This window comes from Argiope bruennichi, chromosome X2, assembly GCF_947563725.1.
Source record: "Argiope bruennichi chromosome X2, qqArgBrue1.1, whole genome shotgun sequence".
NCBI lineage: Eukaryota > Metazoa > Arthropoda > Arachnida > Araneae > Araneidae > Argiope > Argiope bruennichi.
In genome coordinates, this window is record NC_079163.1 from 23,398,445 (window position 1) to 23,425,853 (window position 27,409).

Sequence of the window (27,409 nt, forward strand, 5' to 3'; positions counted from 1 at the left end):
CCATTGGAAATACTATTTTTAAAGGAAGAATCGCATAGATTTTTCAAAAATTTGCAATATGAAAGAAAATTTATTAGTTTAATCTCATCATTTTTAAGCATTGCAAATAATATCATTGCCTTTAAGAAAAATAATTCCCGTGAAAAACAGTTTAGTGGAGTCCAAATGACAAATATGATTCCACAAGTAATATTTGAAAGGTATAAAAAATGTGCCTAACGGAGTTTGACAATATTTTTCAACAATTTATTTGGGAGCGTCTAATTATATCTATTAGAGAAAAATAATATACAGAACATATGCGTCTTCATAAACTGTGACATCTGAATTGCAGAAAAAAAGAAGAACTTCACCATAATTCGATGATATGCTATATTTGTAAACACAAATGTTACGTATCATCAATCGTAACGTAAATGCAACGTTAATTACTTTTGGAGGCGCTCTTTGTGAAATGTATTTCATAAACTTTGTTTCACTCAATATTTATATCATTTTCTACTTGCATAACAAATGATATTTTGAAGGCCGGAATAGCCTGGTAGGTAGGGAGTTGGATTCGCGTCCCTTGGGTTGCGATTTCGAAACGGCCTGACGAAGCCTCTACGTATGTGCGATGGGTGGCGCATGTATAAATCTGTCGTGATCACAAAGTCCTCCATGTCGAGAGTAATACTACTGGGAGTACTGGATCAGGGGTGATCGTTCTCTGATTCAGGTCTAAATTATGATCTGTGGATGAGTGATTAGAAGCAACAACAACATGATATTTTGAAAGAAATTTTTGTTGAAAATAAATAATCACAATATTCCTAATAAAATAAAATCGAACCCCCCCCCCCATCTATTTAACAATTGAAATGAATGAGTCTATAGGGAACAGAGGATGATTTTGCAGGAAAAAAATTTTGTATAATTCTTAATTACAAAAAAAAAATTAATATGGTCGTTAGAAATGCTCGCACGGCCATTACTAAATAATGTGTTTCTTATCATTTGATGCTCAATGATAATAGAACAGAGAAAGTTATGTGTCACGAAATAACGTCACGAGATTTTTTTCCTTACACACGTTAACGTAAGAAAGTTACTTATCTAACTGATAGTTTCCTGAAAGGAAATAGATAGAATTCAAGAATTACTATTTTGTCATTCAGAATCAAGTGCGTTCAAAGCAGAACAAATGGATTTAAGTAATGGATTAAAGTATATAAAAAAGCTAAATTACTGTTTCACGGGAATTTAAAATAAGGCAAAAGGTTCGAACTGGCTACTTCTACAGATAAAACTTTATTTTAATGAGAGATTATAATATTATAAAAAACGCTAATGTTCTCCGATTTGTATAGAACCATCTAAAATCAAAATTCTTTCTTCTAATTCATGTGTTTTATGATGATGAATTTCCATTTTCTTTCCTGTTTTGTAGGAAAATATTGGAATCAATAGAATAATCGCTTTTTCACGTGTAACATTTTATAGTATATATATTCAAAATTTAACACCTACTCCTGATTCAAACGACTGGGACACTAAGATTTATAACTGTAACATATGTTAATGTTATACCACGTGTGGATATTCTGGTAAATATAAACATCTTGTATTTATCGTAATGCAACCTGCTTTTTCAAATCTTTAGTGTTGTTTTGAAGTTTTGTAAGCGGAACTAAAATCATTTTCTAATTGTCAGGTTTTTTCTCATGACAGAATTTTGATATCACTGGCAACATTTTGTGAAAGATATTTATGGACTTGCTAATTTATCATTTTTTGGTTTTTGACTTAGTATTAAAACCATTTCTAAATAAATGGTAACTGAAAACGTATCTTAAAATTTCACAATCAATACAAATATTAAAAAAAATTGAACAGAAAATTTTAAAACAAGAATGCGTCAATGAATTTTTTCTTACTTTCAGGCTTTAATTTAATATTAAAGAATGGCCTTAAATATATGCCATTGATGGGTATTCCTTGTATTTTCCCATTATTAGGTCAAAGAATAAGCCCCCCCCCCAAAAAAAAAGCATTTAAGACTATATATTTAAAAATTAGATCATTCTTAATAATTTAGAATTCACAGCTTCATAGTAGCTTAGAATTAAATTATTGGAATTTCTGCAATAGTTCCAGTTTTTGACTTTTTGAAATTGTTCTGGTTGTACCGTCCTTCATTTGTAAATAGGTAATTTTTGTGAAAAATTAAAAAAATTGATCATCATATTAAATTTAAATTTAGTTCTCAAGTGTTCCCTATGCCAAGCATAGAATATTTTCCTTCTATTTTACTAAAAAAAGGTTATTTAATATTGCAATGGAATTTCTATGAATTTTATTATTTCAATCATGCTTCGGTTTATTCTATTATTAGAACCAATAGAAATAAGCTGTTAACTCTCTAACAACTAACGGGGTATATATGTTCCCACCTGTAGTTAAAATCCGTAGTTAAAGGGTTAAAACAGAACTTGTAGAACTTGTATCTATTGAAGAGTAAAAATAACTTCCAGAGGGTGAAGTACTACATTTAGGAACCAATAGACGATACCAGCAAAATAAAGATCAAGAAACCAAATGTCCCAGATTAACTGGGACAATGTCTGTCTCCAATTGTTTATCCCGATTTGAAAAAATAAAAGAATTCCCCCCCCCCATTTTTCTAGCTTGTCACTAGTTTAAATTCAAGAATGTTGGTCGCTTAAGTTGTGAAACACGAGTTAAAAAAATCCTAATGTTCAAGCATAAGTACTTTTCTGTCGAAATCACTATTGGGACCGAACTAGTTTTTTTATCATGACTCTTTGTCATGTAAAAGTTTTTATAAAAAATAATATCGTCCGTGGATTCTGAAAGAAATAAAGAATAGGATATTCCCAAAAATATCAAATGTATACTCTCCCCTCCCCTTCTATAAAGAATAAAAACAGCTCTATAGTGTTATAAAAATTAAGAAATATGTTATAGATAAAGTAAATATGTGAACAAATTATTATAGTTAGAATTTCATCAAGGAACTTTATTATCATACAGATTATTATTAATTATTTGTTTCATAAAAGAGAACTATTAATTATTAATCTCATAAAGGCGAATTATTGATTATTTATAGCATAAATTATAATGATTCATTTCATAAAAATGTCATTAATTAAACAACAAAAAACTTCTTGAAAGCAGTTTATAACTGTAGGAAGGAGAAACCGTCATCCCTCCGCCTTCTTTCAAGTTCTTCAATTTTGTTACCAAAAGTAATTATGAAAATCATCCTAAATTAATGCGTTTCAATTCAATTTATTGAATAGCTATTTAATATTTTTTATTCGTTGTTAATAAATAAGCCATTTTGTTATTTATTTATTTTTTTAAGTAAGGGATCGAAAGAAAATTTTTATATGCTTATTAGCGACATAAATTTTTCACATGAAAAAGACGCCGTACGAGAAAAAGCCGATTAATAACTCCATGAAAAATTTCACACTATTGAAGTTGTATTAGTACAACTAGAGGAAAAGAAAAAAAATTCTATTGTGGTACATTTTTTCGGTTTGTCATATTTATTTGTACGCTAAGATTGTTAATGTTTATGAAATATTTAATAGATTGCACTGTTTTTGAAAAGTAACAGTATGACTTTTTCTTGCTATATAAACCAATAATACAAGCACAAATAGTTCTTCCCTTTTTTATGTTCAGAAACTCTTAGTTTAATTATTTTGTTTGATATCATGAAATGATTTTTTTTATTGACTAAGACTTCTTAAATTATAGATTTGGTTATAAATCGCGTTACATAGCATTTTTGGGTCATAGGCACTCTTACAAGTACTGTTATCGAAATAAGCACTCTGGCAAGTACTGTTATTCAAGTACTCTAACAAATACCTCAATATTAGTTAAGAATAACAGTAAGAAATATGTTTTTCTGAGCATATGAACATTTGGGCGGGATTGGGCAAATTTTTGAGTAAATATAGTAAAGCGGCAGATATTTTCCTTTCTTTTGAAAAAAAAAAATGTCGCAAAAAGTAAAGTACGAAATACCCTACTGAAGATGTTTAGACACAAAATTTCACTTTCTAGTTGAAGAATTTGTATATATTTCAAAGACTTTTTTTTTATTTTTAGGTGCTTTCCATTAACTTTTGCTTAAACAAAACGACTAATGATTAAACTATTGACTATTGACTAAATGACTATTTTCTTGACACAAAATAGTCCATTTTTCAAATGAATGAATGCAGTAATTAGACTTTGAATCTCAAATATGAAGCATATTTCCAATTATTTTTTCTATAAATAATGAAAACGCTGATCAAGTGCTTCATTCAAATTAATTGCAAATATAACGTGCACATTTTAATATTTAAAAAAAAAATATTTTTCATTTCAGAATAGAATTATTTATAAATGCATAGGTTTAATTTATAATTTGTATATTTCTACCTTTATTCTTTACTGAAAAGGAAATTAAAATCTTATAACAATAACAAAAAGAAATCCCCATTTTGTGTGCGATATTTTATTTTACGACGTTCCTATTTCTTATGTTTCCTTATTGCATTTTGATTGGCATATTAAGGAATATTTCGAGAATTTCTTCCATTATTATTATTAATTTGTATATGCGATGATAACAATTCGTCGTTTAACAAAACCATTTAACATCACTTAATAAACAATAATAAGCTAAATAGTTCGCAACTTGTAAAGAATATTTCTAACTTTTATCACGTTAGATAAGAGCATATGAGTAAACTGTCTCATACAAAGTTTCTTTTTTCTTTTTTTTTAATCCTATCGTAAAATTTGGGAAATTTAGTTGCACATTGTTTCTTGTTAAGCGACGAAACTAAATTTAAAATAATCTTATCGAAAATAATTCCTTTTTTTTTCATTTATTTTAATACTTAAAAAGCTTCTTTTATTTTTTTATGTCATAAAAATGTACTTTTGCATGCGTTTTTAATAGAAACTAAATTGAACTCTGTTTGTTTCCTTTTTAATTTGGCTTGATAATCAGTTTTATTTTGAATCCTCTGAATTTGTAATATTTACATTTCTGAGATTTTTATAATTTTTAACGAGGACCATTATTCGATTATTCTACCTATCTATAAGAACACACCATTATTCCATTATTCTACCAAAATTTTGTAACAACCAGTTTTGCATTCTAATCATTCACATATGTTTCCAATTATGCTTCCTTAATCCCTGCCAATCCACTTGCTCGAAAATGTTTTGTCAAAATTGGGGCCAGATAAAAGAAATATCTGGACCCTGATCACAAATATGAGACCACCTGGGCCTCATAAAAACGGATAGTAGCCAAATTTCCAATTTATCTGAATTTTCATGGAAAAGTCAGCAATGAAAAAAATTACAACGAAATATTTGAAAGAGAAAGAATTGAAATATTGAAATATTCGAATGAGAGAGAATTGAAATATTCGAATGAGAAAGAATTGAAACATTGAAATATTCGAAAGAGAAAGAATTGAAATATTCGAATGTGAAAGAATTGAAATATTTGAATGAGAAATAATTGAAATATTTGAATGAGAAAAAATTGAAATATTCAAATATTCGAATGAGAGAGAATTGAAATATTGAAATATTTGAATGAGAGAGAATTGAAATATTCAAATATTTGAATGCGAAAGAATTGAAATATTGAAATATTCGAATGAGAAAGAATTGAAATATTGAAATATTCGAATGAGAAAGAATTCAAATATTGAAATATTCGAATGAGAAGGAATTGAAATTCACTTTAAATAAATTATATACATATTAGTGTCACACTTAGCAATGGATAAATTCTTCTGGCATCGTAAAATATGTATACATATGGATATCACACGCAGTAGTGATTAATTTCTTTTAGTATCTCAAAAACTGTATACATATTGATGTAACATACTGTAATGATTAAATCCATTATCTAAAAGACAATGCACATACTGATTAAATTTTACGTTTATCAAAAATATATTATCTTCGATGAAAATTGCTCTACTCTCTAAGCCTTTTATTTGCTAAATAAAAAAAAACTTTCCAAAATTTAATAAAATATATCAGAATTATGTTGCCTAACTGAGTTTAAAGAAAATATCTTACCTAAATCGGTAGATTGAATAAAGAAAGGGAAATCGATACCGGATGTTTTTTGACGATGATACGGATGAATACTAGAACGCTCAGCCCGTAACCTCCTACACTAATTAATTGTTTCAGGAAAGTGCCAAATAAATGATTTTAATTTGTTAAATTAAGATGCTTTTTGAAATGCTGAAGCTACATCCCCCCCACACTTTTTTTTTACATAAATGCCGGATAGATACATTCCCGATTTTCCCAGTGAAGGAACATTAATAAAGGTCATGAGTGCATATCTTATAAGGATGATAATTTACATTTCTCGATACAATAAGTAAAACTACTAGAATATATCTTATAGGCAATTCAAATTTGCATGATTAGGATCTCTTAAAATCATGCTTCCGAGCGCAAATTAGTTTCGGTATCTCGAAAATTCAGATAAAACGTAATTCTATACATTCTTCAATATTAGTCAAAAAGACAGTAAACAAAGTCATCCTGGACAAAAGTACAGAATAATTTAAAGCAATCAAACAGATTAGAAACCGCTACAACTGCCTTGAAAGCAACAACAGGAAAAAATTGAGCACAATGTATCAGGAAATTGAAAGTTTTGTCTGCGCACATAATTGCTGTACATAATTTCCGTTGGACACAAGGGCAACACCTATGAGATAATGCAATTTATATCAGACCATGTGAAATATGTTCGCAGCCAATGATTTTTGTTCGTTTGTCACAATGTACATACTATGCAATGTGTACATTTATTTCAATCTTTCGAAATTACTTCTTGTGTTTTCGTTTTATTCGGATGCGTCGTAGACTCTTTGCTAATGCTTCTTCTGCCTGTACAGGAAACGCAAAGTTTTTATTGTACAGGCAATAAACGCAACAACAGTAAAAGCATTGCGTTTACTGTAGAGGCAGTAAACACAACAACAGTAAAAGCATTGCGTTTACTGTAGAGGCAATAAACGCAACAACAGTAAATGCATTGCGTTTACTGTAGAGGCAGTAAACACAACAACAGTAAAAGCATTGCGTTTACTGTAGAGGCAATAAACGCAACAACAGTAAATGCATTGCGTTTACTGTAGAGGCAGTAAACACAACAACAGTAAAAGCATTGCGTTTACTGTAGAGGCAATAAACGCAACAACAGTAAATGCATTGCGTTTACTGTAGAGGCAGTAAACACAACAACAGTAAAAGCATTGCGTTTACTGTAGAGGCAATAAACGCAACAACAGTAAATGCATTGCGTTTACTGTAGAGGCAGTAAACACAACAACAGTAAAAGCATTGCAAATGTTTAAAGAATACTTCGCATAGTAGTGAACTGATTACTGCTTAGATGGTGTCTATGTGACCAGGATAGACTAACAGAATAATTATTACTCATAAAAAGTTTTTAGCTCCATTTTTAATTTTTGTATTTTTTTTTAGTCATTATTTACTAGACAGGATGAACTATGTGTAATCGAGGAAATAATTTTGAAATATGCTGTATTTCAATGGAATTTCATTAAGTAATTCTATAGTTTTTTAAAACATTATTTAAAATTTATTTCCCTATAGATATGCGCATTTCAGGACATGGCAATTTTTTGCTATGTAAATGAGATTTCGAAATTTTTTTTCCAGAGTAAAAAGATAACGAATTTCCCAAGCAAATTTGTAATCTTTTTTGTTTAAACTTAATTAAAATGAATTTGTCCAATTTATTTCCCTGTAGAATTTTTTTTATTTGTCACGAGAAATTTTTCCTACATGAATAGGATTGCAAGATTTTTTCCACAGAAAAAAAGATAACGAATAAAAATCACTCAAACAGAACTGTCTTGAGAGTTACTTTACTCTTTTCTGAACTAAACTAATTTTGTATTTGATATGTGTCTTGCTTACGTCTACTAAGGAAAAACTATACTTCTAAAATTAAAAATTTAGTTTCTTAAGTATTCCAACGTTTTCAAATGAGCGAAATTTACAGAGATTATTAGTACAATAATAATTTATTGACTTTTGAAGTTTATATTCATCTTTTAAAAACTTCTGGTCATTTGACGACGAGGTTTATTCAAAGTTCTTCAATTTTTAAGTTACAAAATCCAAAGTATATTTTCAGGTATTGCTCTTTTTACATATACAGCACAAATCTCATTCTGTTTTTTCGATAGTTTCATCTCCTCGATTTAATGGAAGAAAGAAATGGTATTGAAAATGCTCAATCTTGTCTTCTTGACGTTCCAATTAAATTATCTGAAAATACATAAAAATCAACAAAAATTTTTAATAAGTGTAAAATATATTGTCTAGTGGACCATTTTCTCTTTTAGTTAACATAAAATATTTCACCAATGTATTTTATCTCTGCTTGCATTATTTAATTTCGGAGAATAAAATATTTTATTTAATATAAAATAATTTTTTTTCTATTTTAGAAAAAAAAATTACAATCAGATCTATTCAACCCAATAAATCTCATTGTAGTCAGTAAATATATATATAGTTATGAGGGAAAAAATTACAAAATTTATATTATAGAGACTCTTAATGTGGGGCACATACAATATATAGGGTGTTCATTAATTATTGTCGGGGTTTCCGTACCTCATAACTTTCGAATAAAAAATATTACGCAAAAACCGATTACGTATTCGTAAATTACAACTCAAAGAATTTTATTAATGATATTAAAGTGTAAAGCTTGCACAATTTGCACTTTGTAGGCATTCAGCTGAAGGCGATTATGTATTCGTAAATTCGCTGAACAAATTTTGACTCGAATTGAGGATGATGAAAATTACCTTCGGAAAGGGTTCTTCAGTGACGAATCCACTTTTCATGTGTCAGAAAAAGTGAATAAACATAACTGTAGAATATGAGGCTCGGAGAACCCGCACGGTTATCATAAGTCAAAATTTGTTCAGCGAATTTACGAATACATAATCGCCTTCAGCTGAATGCCTACAAAGTGCAAATTATGCAAGCTTTACACTTTAATATCATTAATAAAATTCTTTGAGTTGTAATTTACGAATACGTAATCGGTTTTTGCGTAATATTTTTTATTCGAAAGTTATGAGGTACGGAAACCCCGACAATAATTAATGAACACCCTGTATATATATATTGTGTGTGCCCCACATTAAGAGTGAACAAAACTCACTAATGGCAATTCAATCCCATCGCTCCCGGTTAATTTCCGCCAAACAAAGCGAAAGAGAGAGAGAAATAAAAAAGACGTTTCAATGTGAAAAATAATAACAGACCTGTTCTGCCATAGGCAATATTAGCGCGTCGCGTTTGTTTTCCAGTGACGTCACGAAGGTGTTTCGACCTTGATTGGTCAAGCCTTTTCGTCGCACAATGATAAAACGGTGGGATTGTCCAAACGTTTTAATGGTTATCGTCAGTTGAAGAGATACCGAATACGCGGGTTACTACGTTGCATCTTTTACTCATTGTTTTTGTGTTGTTTCTTCTTTTATCATGCGATAGATTTCAGTACTCACTATGATAAAACGCATTTGTGTTTCGATTTAATGTTTCTTTTTTTCGTCAATTCATTACTTTTTTATGTGTGACTAACAGTTGAATTTGAATCTTCTCTGTTGAATCTATGAGTCAAAAGTAAGTAGGATTTTTTCTTTTCATTTTAGAAAATATATTACAGTACAGTAGTTACTTTAAAGAATTACGGAGAATTGTAAAGATTTTTTTAATTTGAATATCTTAGCTTCCATTTTAAAAGTTTAATGAATCTAGAAATAATAATTATTTGTAATCTAATTTTTAATTTATTTTTCTAATTTTTTTTTTAATTTACAAAAAAAAAAAAAATCTTTCCAATTATATACTGTAAAAATGCTGGGGGAAAAATAAGTAAAGAAAGAAAGAAATATTCTATGATTTAATTCATTTATATTCTATGATTTAATTCATTTATATTCTATGATTTAATTCATTTATATTCTATGATTTAATTCATATTTAAATCATTCATTTAACTTTTAAAAATAAATCTTTGTCTTCTACAAAGTATAGATAAATCAATGATATAGATATGTAACTTTCATTAAGGATAAATAAGAGGTGTTTTCACACTGAAAAAAAAAATAAAAAAGCTATTTTTTTTTAAATAGACCTACGACTTGTAAATGCAGAAATCTATTTTTTTAATTAAATAATAATTGTATATGCAGCTCCCTACTGTAAATACTAATTAAAGTATTTTCTTGTTGCTTCGCTTCCTTATTCATTTGCTTATCCGCTACTATTACTGGGAGCTTATTGTATGAAAAATTATTTCTGTAAACAAAGAGTTGAATTTAGGGTAATTAAATATTAATTAATAGTTTTATCAATAACTCTTAATATTTATTATTACATTGAATAATTTAAATATATATACTGATTCTCTGAAATGTAAGTTTGTATGGCATCAAGTTTGCAATAACAAATATGCATAATGTGAGACAAGTAGACACTAAATAATTTACGGTACTCTTACGGTAATTTCTCTTAAATTACTCTTACGGTAATTTCTCTTAAAATCACTTTGAATTTATTTCTAACGTAACAACATATTGAAATATATGTAAATGATTGAGCATTTTTTGAATACTGTCATTATTATACTCAAATTCCACTACTTTTTGACTTCGTTAATCATAGCCATGAATTGGGGAAAGTGGGATTGTAACAATTTTTGAAAAAAGGTTTATATTTTTTAATGTATTAGTGATTATTTGATTATAACTATTTTTAATAGCTTAATTATTGATTTATAATATGAATCGAAAAACATACAACGATTTTAATGATTTTAGCATCAGAAATAATTTTCAAAGCTTGTCGGTTGTTACAGTTGGATACAGTCCGGATATAGAGGAAGTTATAATAAACGTGGGGCAAGTTGTAACAATAACAGCAATAATGACTGAAATTTATTCCCCTCCCCCATTATTTTATTAAATTAAAATTCACAAAATATTTGATAATTATTTGCATTGGTATGGTGATTAAAAATGTTTGCAAATGATTTACAGTAAAATAAAGATAAAATCCTTCAACCAATCAACATAAGCCATTTTGCATCAGAATTATAGTAAACGCAAGTAAACAATAGATTGTTTCCTATCGCACACATTTTAAACTCGACATTAAGCATTGAGCCCATTTTCCTTCATGAGATGTGCCGGCTGCGGTGGTCTATTGTCAATGTTTTGGTTCTGGGTTTGGATTGTATCCGGTTCGATACCCGTTTTCACCGAAGAACCGCCCTGTTGTACGCTAAATCTGTGGGGACCAAAAGTAGGCCCGCTGATGTGGTGTGGAAACTTAAAGAGGGTTGTCAGCCCTGATGCTCTCCGCGTCATCCGAATGTTGTTCAAAATTACATGGTCTATCCCAGCGGTTCTTAAACTATGGGTCGCGAAGCATATTTCTTGGGTCGCGCTGAGTCGCAATTAATAGAAATACAAAGTGACCAAGCATTTCGATACAATTTCTACAAAAACACTGAATCTTTATGTGCTTTCTGGTTAAAATTAAAAACCGAAAAGCCAATAATTGTTAAAGAAGCCCTAAAAGTATTATTGCCCTTTTCAACAACATATATGTGTGAGGCTGGTTTTTCGGCTCTGTGTGTAATCAAAAACAATTACCGGAACAAGTTAAATCCTGAAATAGATATAAGGTGCTCCTTGACAAGCATTCAACCGAGGTTTGAAGATCTTTCAAAATGTATTCAAGCACAAGGTTCTCATTAAAACTGTATGACTTGCATTTCAAATTTAAAAGACTTAACATATGTATTGATATTTCTTTTTTTTTAGGAATAAGTTAAAATGTCAATTATTTTCAAAAAGTTATAAATATATTTTAATTTGGTCAATAAAAATTATTAAAAACACTTGATTATTAATTAAATTTTCCTTGGATCGAAAAGTACTTTTGTTTATCTTTATTATTAAAAAAATAAATAAAAAATTTGTAAGTTAAAAAAATCATCATCGTAGGATTGAAGATTTTTTAAAAACATGAACATATTTCTCAAATTTGGGTCGCGGCTTAAAAAGGTTAAGAACCACTGGTCTATCCTAAAAGAAACCTAACGTCGCTTCAATACGGAATGTTAATTTTATATAATATTCTGTCAGAGTTACTGCACGAATCTCCGCAAGCTAAGGCCATTCTTTTCAAAATCATCTTCTTCGTTTTTCTTCTGGATTTTTTTTAACCTCACATTTTTTTTTTTTTCTTATCCTTTTTTCTTGTTTTCGTTTTTTATTATTTATGTCACCATTTTCTTTATCAATTGCTTCTTTTGCAGATAGATCATTTAGGATGAGAAATTTTTATTAAGTGAGCCTTTGTTATTATCTTTCCTAAGCGAATCCTTTGAGAGAGATTGGATCTTTGAAGGAATATGCTAATATTTAAAACAGAAAGTCCAACTACGTGAATTACAAATAAATCAGGAATAAGTCCCACAATTGTAATATGTTACAATTTAACCCGCTATTTTATTAAAACTTGCTCCATCGCATAGTTTTGGGCATTTTTGTAGATTGAAAAATATTTTGATCAGAAGCAAAATTAAAGCAGTTTTTTAAACTTTAATAAATGTTTGAAATAAATAAGTATGAATATTTTTGAAAAAACCAACTAATTTATCTTAAAGTTTAGGAAATAAAAGGGAGAACAAAAATGAAATGGAGTGCATAGATTCTCATTCATTGGGCACTAACTGTGCTTGTGTAATAAGGTAGAATCATGTATAGAGAAAATTCTGTTTAAGAATATCAAAAACCTCTACGTAAAGTGAGTGTTACAATTTGGCCTTGTTACAACTATCTCTGGTCCCCCTAATGAAATGCTTCTCAAGTGGTCCTTTATTATGATTAGTATTAAATAACGTTACGCCATTTATGATTTAACCATTTTTTTTGTCATAATCGTAAACATAAAGGACGTAATTTTAATTGTGTATTCCATCCGCTGTGAATAATATTAAAGAGATGATTTCTCAGTGGTGATGTTATTATCAACATGATCTGAAATCCATTTGGATTTCGTTGAATAAAAATTGTAAAAGCCGAAAATTTTATTAAAGAAAAATTTACATTCGCCATTTTTGAATTTAATCAATATATATAAAACAAAATTTTAGATAGGCAAATGCAGAATCTCATACAATCTTAAAGGGTCGAGGTACTAACCCTTATTTTCGTAGCGCTAAATCTGTTAGAAGCTTAAGTTAGTTTGCTGCGGAAGTTTGGAAAAAGAGATATACTAATTTAAGCTCATTTTATTGTAATGTAATTACTACTTAGAATTATCTTTTGCAGTATCGCATGATGCAACATCGGATTTGAGTTTCTTTTTGATGAAAAATCCATTTTTGAACAATATAAGTTCGAAATATGACATAAATTTAATATAAATTTTCTTGAAATTACTGTAACATAGATAATATGTTAGAATTTTCTATAAAAATGATTGAAAAATGAGAATTCTCTATAAAAATGATTGCCATTTCCTTTCGACAATATTCTTTACTTAGATAGCATGACAATGGATTTAGTTCCAAAATTGAATGTGTAAAAAAAATGTTCATTATTGATTGAATGAATTTTTGAGCTGCGATTTATTTCATTTTAACCCAATACATTTATCTCGAGTCGAAAGCAAAAATTTATATTATTAACAGGGGAAAAACGATTAATCGCCTGTATTCCTAAACGACAAATTGTTTTTCAAGACATACGAATGACTTCTTGTCGTACTCTTTCTTCTTTATTAATACATTCATTCCGAAGGAAAAAAAAAAACTTTTTTTTAACCTGATTCTTTGAATTGTCTAAGCAATCGATAGGATACCAAGCAAATGCCAATTGTTTAAATAGATTTCAAAACAAATTAAAAGTCGCATAACAATAATAAGGTCGAAATGAAAGAAAAAATTTAATTAAAAGTAAGTATATTTTCATAGGTAGGATGTTTGAATAACTTTTAAAAACCTTTATCGAGACATTTTTGACAGCAAACAATTTTTACACAAACATTTAGATTTTCTGGAATTTGTTATTATTTGAGGTTTATTAAAAGTTTATCAAAGCAGTTATTAGAATTTTTAAATTTAAAATTCTCCAGTCGTAAATAATTTACTTTAAAAACTTGTTTGTCTTAATATTACGAAATTACCAGTTACTGAATGAGGCCAATGTGAGACGAAAACGTAAACACATTCATAAAGACTTTTTTTCATAATTCATTTTATTCTTTTTTAAAACAGACAAAAAAAACCATCGTTTCTTAGAGGTTTTGAATCAGTTTCGTCACCTGGGAATATAAAATGCTTTTCATAACAATTTTATGAAAATAAATAAGTGCTTTTCAATAAATGAGCCCGTCGGAATGTGAATATATCTTACAAATGGAGGAAAATCAAAACTCTGAAAATAAATTATTTATATCAATTTTTAGAGTCATATAAATAGGTAAATATGTTTGTTGCACTTATAAAAGCAGCCCAAATGATAATTCATGAACAGTTGGCTTGTAAAATATATCTGCAACAATATAAAAGTGATTTTGTAAAGAAGTATATATTTTTAATAAAACAGAGGAAATTGTTACTTTGGTGATCGTTTTAACCAGTTAACTGTTTCGACCTCTTCAGAAAATGCGTATCTCAATTGTGTCACAAAAATTTAGCGATGACAGGTATACTCGTCAAACACAGAGTATGTGTAATATGAAATTATGTTGTAATGAAATGACTTCTATTTTTGTTATTTCAATAACCACATTTATTTATTTACTTAAACTAACATTCCTTTTCTGCATATGAACCATAAAAATTGCCGCCTCTTGAAAACATGTAAAAAGGATACAAAAGGATCCTCATCCCGGTTTTTATTACTAGTTGCATCATTTATTGAATAGTCTAAAACAATTTATGATTGCCTAGTTGCTTCTGGGATGACGAATGCAACACATCGATACATTTAAGAAAAACAATTCATGTTATATGCAGAGTTTTTAAAAAAATAGTTTTTAATAATTCCTTTGATTTAATTTGTTCCTCTGATTTCGACTAGGCTTCAAAATATTTTAAACATCTTGAAATTTACGAATATGTTTGAATTTTTACTAAATTTGTAATTCAAACTGCAAATTGTCACTACTTATTACTCCTGACGAATAAACTCGTCACAACGTAAAATGTTGTACTTTCTATATGACGAGTATACTCGTTAAAAACAATTAACTGGTTAATTTACACAGATAGATATGTAAAACACAAATACAAGAAGTTGAAAAGGAGGCGATTAAAAATACATATAAAATATGGAAATACAATACAAAAAAATGCAATGGAATATAAGATAATTTCTATTTCACCCATAAACTGTGTCTATCAGGAAAAATAAAATCCTTATAGAAAGTCGAAAACATCGAGAATGAAAAAAGAAAGAAACACTTAAAGACACACAAAAGGAAGGAATACCGTGGAATATTACTAATCAGAAGGGAAATTTCACATGATATTCTCTTCCTGAGTAATTTTCCAAGGTATTCTTTCCTTTTTTGTTTGTTTTTTCCTGCTTTCATTTTTCGCTTCTTCTGCGTATATTACTGTATATGATTAATATTTCTATAACTATGTAATCCATATTTACTGATATGAAGCACTTTTATTTTATAAATAATACATGAAGCACTTTTATTTGATAAATAAAAGTGCTTCGGAGGTGATAATTCGGATGTGAGATTGTCAAAATCAAGCTGTAGAATCAACAATTTTGACTGTTAATGCAAAAATAATGTCGAATTCTAATCGTTAAAAAATATCCGAAGGGAAAATAATTTATAGCAATATTCATTTATTCCAATTAGATACAATACACTTCAATAAAATGCCTTTGCTTATTTTTTACTGTTTATAAAGTTTGAATTCAAGGAAAAGACTCTATCCCTAAAAAGTTATATGATATTTTGAAAGTTATGAAACGAACTTCAAGGGTCAGTCAGGCACATAGAATACATCATTTTTGTAATTGAATCTATATAAAAACAGAAATGCATAGGAAGGAAGCTCTACAAGAATGTCTTTCTCAATGATTTAAGTTAAAAAAAATACACTGTATGAGATGTACAACACAATTTTAATTGAATAAACAATAGCATAATAATCCAATTGAATGAATGACATTAGAAGCATGTATAACTACGGACAGCAAGCAATTTGAAACCTTACTTTAAGTATTCTAAAGATTTATTGTTGATATTATGGCCTTATTACCATTATTGTATTTGTCCAGCTCCATACAATTTGTAATGTTCTTATACAAGCAACTGAGCTTTATTGTACAATTATAAATTTTATCCCATTAAATCTGATTTATATTTATTTGACATATTCTTTTCTTTTATTTAATTCACAGACAAAAAGTCATGTACTAATTCCCCCTTGCATTCTCAGGCCGTGGTGGCCTGGTGGTAAGGACTCGGCTTCGGAACCGTAGGGTTTCAGGTTCGAGATCTGATTCCACCAAAGAACCGTCGTGTAAGTGGGTCTGGTGCACGTTAAACGTCCGGGCCAAACGTTCTCCCGCTGGTGCGGTGTACTGTAGAGAGGGAGGTGCCAACTCAGGTGTCGTCCTCGTCATCTGGTCTCAGTGCAACATTGCGAGATCCGTCCCAAAATAGCCTTAGTTTTGCTTTAAAACGGGACGTTAATATAACTAAACTAAACTTCCCTTTTACATTTCCGACTCCATTTTCTATTGAAAAAATTGACTTGTTTCTATGCGGCAGAAATATTTTTAAAATTTACTCCATGATTTAAGAAACACACTGCATATTATTAAATAAACAATCAATAAATCAAATCCTTTTTCATACTTTCTGAAAACTGAAATGTCCTGATGAGTTAATCCTGAAAACTGATTATAAAAAACTCTTGTATTAATCAAGTAGACGAATTTAGGGATATCGTGCTCTCCAGTATTTAACAACTCAAAGATAGGGAAATTAATTCAAGACACACATTAAGTCAGGCGAATTTCATCTTGGATTTCATTGCGTGTCTTGTATGAGGAAAAATGTAAGGCAACGAACGCATAATTAGACATTAAATGACATGCGTAATTACATTTGTCATTTGACCGTAATGACATGTGAATTGATTCTATTTTCAAATGGATTATTAGTTGAATGGCTCAATTTTGAGTATCATAATTGAAGCTTTTTTTCAGAATTCGTCGGTACAGCTTATTTATTTAATCAAATTGTACTAAAAATTGATTTCAGAAATATTAGTTTTGCTATCATAAATGCAAAATATAAAAAAAAGGATATGCAGCCAATTTGAAAATCAGATTTAAGCAATATTTTTCTATTATTTTAAACTCGGTTAATTTTTTTATTCTAATTCCAATATTTAATGTCATACTAAGAATCCGGTCTAACATTTTGAGAAATTTAATTAACTTCAGATCATTTTTTTTTTTTTTGTAGTTTCATCACTTATCCTTCAAAGTTTTCCTAGATGAAAATTCGAAAATTCTAGTTTTTGAATAACCACATTCTTCTTCAGACTTCAGTGATCTAATGGATAATGGAGGTCTCGGATTGCAGAATTTCGGATTCGCAAAAGGAGTTTCGAATTTGTGAGACCAATTGCATTAGAGATTCGTCCTGCGAGGAAGTCTCATGAAAGTTATATTCGTTGGTTTCAAATGTCTCCAAATGGCATGATGTAAAAGCTGAGGCTCGACTGAAGAGTCGGGTATCATCCTTGTCTTTTAATTGAAACTCAAATTTAAATGTAACTTCAAAACTGGACTACCTATTTTAAAGATACACAAGGACTATTTTGAGATGAAATTCGTAAATTTGAAACGTGGTTAGATAACGAAAATATCTGATTCACTACCACTCTTCATAATTTCCATTCACATCAGCGGGTGGACTTTCACTTTCGACATCAATATTTAATATACACCAGGCCCACATACGCGGCGGATCTATTATAGTATCGGATTTTGAACTTGAAGTTTTTCTAATACCTCACCATCAGATTACGCTGCCCTTTAACCCTTTAACTGTTTCATTTTATTTACTATCTAATAAGATGACTCCTTCTATTTTGGGAATATTTTCTTATTTTGATTCAAATGGAAATCCGTAGAATACTCGACTTATCTATGTAATAGAAGTAATATTAATATTGAATTATAATCGTTATGAATGGTTTATTAAAATTCGATAATGATTCGATGGACTTACGTAACTCGGGCAAAACAGTTAAGCGGTTAATAACAGAGCATCAGGCTTTGCTTCAAACAAATATCTTTCGTTTAGCTTGATGAATCTCTAGTTTTGAAGCATCATGAGAATTATTTTAAGAAGAATCTCGCTAAATTTCCCCCTGGTCAGATGTCGAAGGCGATATCTCAATAGGCACACCTCTCATCATACTTCCGCGCCACACCAGGTGGAGGAGATACTTCACATGCAGTACAAACGGATGTTAATATTTGGAGGATGAAATTTTCTCGAGATAGTGTGACGAAGAAATATGAGGATAAAAGTAGTAGTTCAAAGATTGTGTGTCATTCGACCAGGATTCAGAAATACAATGTCTGCTCCTAATTATCCTCCTGTAGTTATAAATGAAAAGTTAATGGGAAAATTGAATCTAATCTAATAGATTCAAAAATAGATTCCCTTGGTCTTTTTGGCCATCTGTATAGTAAAATGATAGAAAATAATAATTAAAAAAACTGCATTTTGAGGTTCTTTCATTAGGTTTCGCACAGGTTATGGCATTTTTTTTAAAATCATAATCACTATTCAGAAAATCGAAATTAAAAAGGTGAATAAAGGTGTGAATAATAATCAGTAACTGATGAATTGCTATTTGTGATCATTTTGAGGAGTAAATGACTTGAAAATCAGATATCAGTAATGAAAATGGTAAGCTAAATAATAGGAAAATCCCAGTGGTTTATACTCATACGCGCAAAGCATATAACTGTGGATCAATGCAAATTTCAATTAAAAACAATAAATTGGAATATATTCATTCATTTAAAAGAAAATATTTTTCATTAAAAAAAAATACTTTAAAAATAGATTGGCCATATTCTATGAGTAGTAGAAGTTAGGACTTCATTTGACATTGGTTTCCCTCTACAAGATCCTCAAAGGATGCAAGGTGCGCTATAATTAATGATTTATCGATTATTGCATCATAATTTTGATGAGAAATAATAATAGCAGAAACATGCTTAAAAGCAAATTTTTTTAAACACAGTCCCGTTATTTAAAAAGTGTCTAATGCAATCAATTTCATTGTAAGTAAGCATAAGGATAAATCGGGGCACTTTATTCAAAATTGGAACAAATCCGGAGCATTTATTTAAGACTGCGCAAAGAAAAATTAGGACTGTTCCAACTAATTGGAACGTTAAGTTAATTTAGCTATAAGCATATTAGGACTGTTCCAACTAATTGGAACGTTAAGTTAATTTAGCTATAAGCATAAACCGAGCCTTATTTTCATTAATTGATGTAATCTTTCATAGTATAACATTAATAAGTTACATGTAAATTTCTAAGGTGATAGTTATTAAATCAATAACTTCTCTCCTGCATTGATAATCTGTTATTATTCATTATTATACAGTTATCGTTAAATAACACGCCTTCCTTTGATAATCTAAAGTCGCAATACGTGTTGAATGAAAGACTCTAGAACACAAAAGAAATAATCATGATCTTCCCAGTATTCGATCATTTATGTTTTGAATAAAAGAGATTGTGTTCTATTGTTTCTGGCTCTTTCATTTATATATTCTAGACCGTGTCTAATAACCCTTGATTCAGGCTCTTGTGCGACATTCATCCAACAATAATGAAAATCAAGATTATGAACGATTTATTTATTTATTACACGGAGTTGTAATCGAGCACCAAAATATGAACAAGCAACTAAGCTTCGAGAACCTCATCAGAGGTCTGTTCGGCTTCCATTAGTCTTGTGAATGGCAAAAAGCCTTTCTCGCTTCTCCAGTGCTTGGAAATGGAACATGAGATGGGTAATTCGTTCTTTGGATTTCATCATCTCTGCTTATTTTCATAACTCTTAAATTTAAATTCTGCATTGATCTATTGATTGTAATTTTCCAATGCTTTATATTTTAATGAATTTGAACTTTTTAAGAAGAATATCATTTTAGTATCTGTTTATTCAACATGTTTTTAATAGATCATAGGCATTTATATTAACGCCAGAAGGCTATAAATGCGTTTCTAATTTACCAGAGTAAAGCACAGTATGAACAAATATAACTATTGCACTATAAAAATAACCCAAAACTAAACCTTTCTTTTCAAATGTAGTGCTACAGATGTACTCAACAAATTTGTACAAGTCAAAAGAGTAAAGCAAAAAAAGTTAATTATGTTATAAATCTTCGATTTTATTAATCATCATTTCTCCTGGAAAAAAAATTATTTTTCAAATCGCAGATTGGTAAACGGATATTTGCAAAACAAGAATCTTTTGTAATCATTTTATATAGATAATAACTGAAAAGGAATTTTCAATTTTGATTTAAAGTTATAAATTTACAAACATACGATTTCGAGCAGATGAATTTGAATTATAGAGAAAAATTACGAAAATCAAAAATTGAGTTTGCATTATTTACAAAACCCAAATGAGAAATAGGGTCTTTGTGTTTTTATCTGTAAGAAAAAATGACGTATAGAAATTTCCTATTGCGAAGAACTTCAGTAACGGAATAGTCGCTCTAAAAATGCTTTAGATCAGTTTCGTCTTCGCGACCTAGATCTTCACGTCAGTTCTAGCAGAATAAAACATTCGTCGGCAATATTGTCATTAAATGACAGTTGATTTATTTTAATATTTCACTCAATTTGAAAGACTGATTGGAAGTTTTCACTCTTTGGTTGACCAACTTAGAAATGGCGAGTATAGAGGCAGAAAACATAATTTACGATGTGAATGAAATCAAGATAATCAACTTTTTATACAAACTTATTATTTTTTTTCGTTTTCAAGTTGCATATTTTGTTTGTACGTTGTAACTATTATTGCTTAATTTGAGTTTTTATTAAGCACGGAAACTAAGTTCGAAGTTTAATGATTGCAGATAAACAACTAGGTAGTGTGACATTTGACTTCTTAATTTCTAAAAGATTAAATATTAATGAAATGGTTATCTTTCTGACAAAAGAACAACGCATCTTTGTTGTGTTTATTTATAAATTACAAAAATTAAATTATAGCATATCCAGAGTAAAGTTTCTTGAAATTATATTGATTTATTATATCCAACACTTGCACGTGTCCAGTTAAATAGCAAGTCTTGATGTATACAAAAAAATGTCTTCAGACTTTATAAGAATTCTGCATCGATAATTTTAATGATTCAAAAATTGAATATTATTTTAAATACTTAAAAAAATATTAAATGCTGAATTTTGATTAATCGTTTGGAACAAAATTCATTTTAAACTCTCACTTTTATCGCAGAAAGAACAAACTCTGTTTATAATCTTTTTTAAACAAAGACCGAACATCATTAATATTTGTAAATATAATTCTTTCGTAATATTCGGTTTCAAAATTTCATTAAAACGGTATTCATTAAGAATGTGAAAAACAATTCATACTATTTTTGCTCATTTATGAATGAAGTTTACTTATACATGATTTTGAATAAATATTTAGGAAACTTCTTTTACTTGGTTTTATACATCTTTTCTTTGTGACAGAAATTAGCAATTCTGATATTGAAATGGCATTCGACCAAGCCTCTTTCTCTACTAAATTAGACAACCAAATGTGTTTACACACAGTCCTTTAAAAGAAACTTTAGAGTTTGAAACAAAGAAAAAATAGTGACCTTCACCGGGTGAAGTCTCATCTGATGACTTGATTCTTGATACTAAAATGAAAGATTTTTATCACTGATAATAAAATATCGCAAGAAATTGGTTTGAAGTTTCCAATTTTAGAATCGGTTTATCAATGATAGAAAATTTCTAAGCTGTAGATATGTCATCACTTAACCAAGTATTTACTAGGGGGGGGATATTTCAGTAACAAGGGCAAAGTATAAAGTTTCATGAGTTTTCCAGTGAATGCTTTCAAATTATCCAATTTTCACCGGGGAGGAGCTGAGTGACGTCACTGAGGTCTCAAGTTTAATTTGGAGACAGATGGGAAAATTGGCTCGGTCCTTCTTTTTGAAATTACAATCACTGGGATTCTGCCGGCTTTGCCTTCGCTCCAGTTTTCTCCGACAGAAAATCTGTTTTCTATAGAGGGAACAATATACGTACATATAAATTTGTGTCTAGGTATGACCGTTGCAAATGCAGGTAAGGAATTCGATCGAATTTATATATATACTTATATACTTCTGCTTCTTATGTATTAGTTCTTTCGAATTGATTGATATATTTCAATAATTTAAATGCCTTTAATAATTAATAGCATTTATTAGATTACGCTTTAAATTTCTAAACCATTGGCTTCAGAATATTTCGTGCGCTATTCATCATGAATTAAAGACTACCGCCGTAAAGTTACTGGCTGACTTTTAAGTTTTTTATCAGCACACACAACATTTTTAACTTCATATTTTTGTTCCTATGCATCTGCTTTTTTATTTTGAAAGCATCTGTTTTTCATATCTAGCGTTAAATATTTTTTTTAAATGTAAAATTCAAAGCAATAGCATAACGTTATTATCCATTCGTTACTTTATTATTGGATATAAACGCGTCACTGCAGTGAAATAAATGCAATATGGTGATCATGACATTTATTTTCAAATATTTCCTTAAGTACTTAAAGCTGAATAAATCTTAAAAATTATAATAAGCTGAATTTCTATAGTTGATACTCATAAATCGTCCTTGAGTCAACTAATGTCAAAATTTTGAAAATAGCGCATGCAGAGAGTATTAGCTACTAAGTTACACAATCGCCATCTATTATATTCATTTCTATCTTGTATTCATATGGCAATTGCGATTTCAAAAGTGTTTCTTTCAAAGATTTGATATTTTTACAAAACATTGAGAGATTAATATATTTCAATTTTTTAGTCCTTTAAAATATTTTTCACTCTCGTAGAAAAAAAAAAAATACTGTCGTTTCTTCTATAAAATGTATTGTTGTTGAATTACTATTTAAAAATAAATTTTAAGTTCTGAAATTTCAATCGTATTGCACTTCTTTAATTCAAATTTAAATCTTCATTTAAAAGAGTGGTAATATCTTCGTTCTCAGAATAGAATTATGCCGTAATTAGAAACAGCCATATTAAGCCGAATCTATTAATTAATTTTACATTAATCTATTTCAGTACAGCTGCGAGCTTTAAGAATATTGAGAAAACGTATATTGTATGAGGGGAATTTTCTTATACTCGTGTACATTTTTTCGTATGAGGTGTATGCAGCAATATTTGCAGTATTAATAGGATAAAAAAAAAATAAGAATCTTTTCGATCATAAATTCCGGCACAATCTATATATAATTCTTCAAAATATGCGAGCTCGATGACTATTAACCCTTTAACGTCAAGCCAATATAGATGCAGAGTTTACAAATAGGTTGACAACTTTTGCAATATTCTTTATTCATCCGCGTGAATAAAAAAAATTCATGCTCAATTAGAATTTTTACTATAAACTGGTATATAATAATGCAGCAAATGAAATCGTATGAAATAATTCAGATAAGATTTCTACCTTGATTATTGTAAGATTAAATTTCATTTTCCGCGTTCCACATTAAAAAATTTCACTTTGAATTTTTTACATGAATGAATCGATAACTAATCGTTAACTGTGAGCTAATTCATCAGTAATGACTAAACAGTCATTAACCGAGTCTCATTAAACAGCCATTAACTAAAAGCAAATATAGTAAGCTCTTTATTTTCCTAATACTTTTATTAGAATGCGTTACTAAGTTAGAATTCCCTATTGGAAAGATATTTTGAGAACACCCAAAATTACTTAGAGAAAGCTTCTTTTGAAATTGTGGACTAGAATGATTTTCTTTAACAAACATTTGTTTCTTATTGATTACTTTTATTTAAAAATATCTAATGATTACTGATGAATTTAGCGTAATATAAAACTATATATCTTGTAAATACAAATTCACATACAGACAATAAGTAGCTTGGAGTTTTGTGGAAAAGAAAACTCTTACGTTAATCTCGTTCAAAAACCGAATCTTGCTTTTAAGTTTATGTATACTGATGCTGAAGTCTTGAAGACCGTTTTCATTTAACTCCTATTGTGATAATAAATATTTTAAGTGTATTTTCTCACCTTTTTGTTTAATCAAATTTATTTTGCTTAGAATAAAATATTGCATATTTTACTTATGAAATATTTAGGTTAGACAGCATTCAAGTAATCAAACGTCAGGGACAGTCTCATTTTCTGTTCATAAATTTTTATAGTATTCCACTTATATGAAATGGATGACATGCTTAGAAAAGGGGGGAATTCGTTTCCATTTTTCTGTATGCTATTCAAGAAAAGATTCTTTTCATCAAGAATTTTAGTAAATTTATTTTAAAATGCCCTAATAGTAAAGCAATTCTTTCCACATCACTGCATTCTAATACGGTATTGAGTTAAGATTTTGCTACATTGCAATTTGCTGTTATCATTTTTAGAAGAGTACTCGGAATTTTCTTACCGAAACTGACCTGAGCGAAAAAGCAGCGATTACCGTTTCAAATGGAGCATTGGTGCTTTTTGCATATCATCTTTATAGCACACAATACTTAACTCATGCGTATAAATAATAACCAAACTCAATCAGCAATACTGTATTTCTAATCTAGAATTCATGTCATTCACAATTTTTTTGAACGCGGTCTTTGCTACAGACGAATTCAATGAGAACTCAAAAAAGATAAAATAATTGTAGTCGCTTTTGACAATTTATTTATAAATAAAATGAACGTCCTCTCCAAACATCTAATACTTCCAACTCATCTGAAATGCTATGGAAATCAAATTCCATCTCACAGAAGCCTGTTTTGAAAATTCTAGATTGCGAGATCTCGTCATTATGAATGCGTTTGGCTGGCTGTCAAGTCTGAGAATTTATGGAGACAGCGGGGAATCCACTCCAAAATGGTATGCAAGCAAATTCTAGCGCATAGAAGCCTTTTGCTTGTAATTCCAGATTTCTCTCTTGGCGATGAATGCGCTAAGCCGTTTGTCAATTCTGAGAATTCCTGAATTAATAAATCCAGTTTCCAAAATATATTAATAAATCGGATCTAAAACTAATGCTATAAGGAATTCAATCACGCGTGTCTTGTGCAACCTACTACGTTCTACATTCTATGCGCAAATGTATACCTTTTAATGAAACAAATTGCGTGTCAGTATGTCTCGTTTGTGGTTCTACGGAGTTTAGTTATTATCGTTCCGTTTCTTTAAAGCAACAGTGTGGTTCTGTTGGAATGGGTAAGTAGTTTTTCTTTAGCTACAAAACTTTAAAGTACATTTAATAGCTTATAAGCTTTTTAAAACTATTTTTATTATTTGAAAATTGTTTGGATTGTCTCTTAATTTATTAATTATTAGCATCATGATAATTAACCGAAAAATATTTCGTTCACTCTAGATATGTATGAAGAATTTAGTTAAATGTTAAGAATATTGCTAATCTAAGCATTAAAATGTTGAACTCGGTGAGGAATATAATTGAATTAGGGAAACTAGTTATAAAATTACATTTAGACATTCCGTTCTTGCTAGGAGTGATTCTAATTTGGAATGTATTTTAAGAATCTATTTAACATAATGAATGAATTAATTATTGCAAAATTTTTTAACATGTTTTGTTTTCTTGCATTTTAGCCTTGATGCAAAGCTATCTTTATCGATTAAAAGAGAAAGTGAAAATAAATTCTACCAACAAATTTTAAACGAATAACCTTGATAAAATTGAATAAATTAGTCGCATGTTTTTCTTCGATGGGTCTATCTTTATAGTAGTGGGTTTTGAATCGAAAACGGTTACATAACAACGATGACTGTAAACATAGAAATTTATTGTTTGACATTCATTGATATCTTAAAAAGATCTCATCATGGCGTGAGGGAGTCGAAGTTTCGTTAGTTCATAAAGCACGTGCTTCTTTGGTAACGGGTAAAGTTCATTTACGAATATATTTGTCATCTGATTAGAAAACTGTACTTTTCAGTTCTCGAGCGTTTCGTCTGATAACAAGACCGCGAAGTTAATAGTCTCGGAGGACATGGTTATCTCTATGCTATGATCTTGAACTATATCTGTGGAAGAAAAAAAAATGAGTTCAAGTTCTTGAATTGCGTAAAGTAGAGCATTGAGAACAGTTAAGGACATATATTCTTAATGTGTTATTCCATAAATTAAATCTTCAAAATTAAAATGGATTGCATTTTATTTAATTTGTAAAAAATATTGCTGTTTTTATGACCCAATTTATCAGAAGGCGAGCAACTTAGTTCGTCCATGCTTTTTTATTATTTTTAGTTTATAAAAAAAATTGAGAAATTCGTCTATTTTATGAGATATTTCAAAAGTTAATTTGAAATTCACGCTGTGTTTGAGGCAAAATGATCAAAAACTATTAATACCAAGCTTGATTTTATACATTTTTAAGCCTATACATAGCAAGTTTATTAGTTGATACGAGCGATTTCTCTTTAAATAAAATAAAAAAAAATCGAGTACATTTAAAACTCTTGACCTGCGATATTTTATTAGTTAGTTCAATTTTATCAGTCGATGATTTTAAAATTCTGTGTAGTGTCTTTTTAAGTTTTTTTTTTGTTTTAGTTATGAACTTATTCCTCTCGTATATTTAAGATCAAAATCAAATAGTTTATGTATAGCTTTAAAAAGAATTAATCTAACATAGGAAAAAAAAATTTCTAAATTGAATTATGGTAGCATCAAAATATATCGCATGTTTTCTAGTACAAAGGAAAATGTACAACACTACGAAGTAGAATTCTAAAAAGTGATTTTACAACCGATAATAGCACTATTCTTAACAACTAAAAATACGGAAGCATCACAGCATTATTTTTTAATAAATTGGTCGATATTTAGTAATAAAACTTTATCTAGAGTAATTTATTTAAGAAAGAGCAATTCATCTGAAAATTCATTTAAGAATTTTTTTATGATCATTTTCACCTTTTGTTATGATTACTT

At 29.1% G+C, this 27,409-nt stretch overlaps 1 protein-coding gene across 5 annotated transcripts in view; it reads left to right on the forward strand.

Moving 5' to 3' along the window:
• Positions 1–27,409, forward strand: part of LOC129960212 (long-chain-fatty-acid--CoA ligase 4-like) — an 82,816-nt gene that overhangs the window by 26,011 nt on the left and 29,396 nt on the right. The window contains exon 1 of one of the 5 annotated variants that reach the window (XM_056073451.1): positions 9,521–9,741. The exons of 1 other annotated variant lie outside the window; for it this stretch is intronic. Coding sequence is in view for 3 of the 4 variants with exons in the window: in XM_056073448.1 (XP_055929423.1) it covers positions 22,521–22,539 (19 nt within the window). In the remaining variant the exon portion in view is untranslated. Of the gene's footprint in view, positions 1–9,520; positions 9,742–20,097; positions 20,226–22,386; positions 22,540–25,649; positions 25,669–27,409 lie in introns of those variants that run through there. 3 more of the 5 variants (XM_056073449.1, XM_056073448.1, XM_056073447.1) reach the window with 3 other exon arrangements.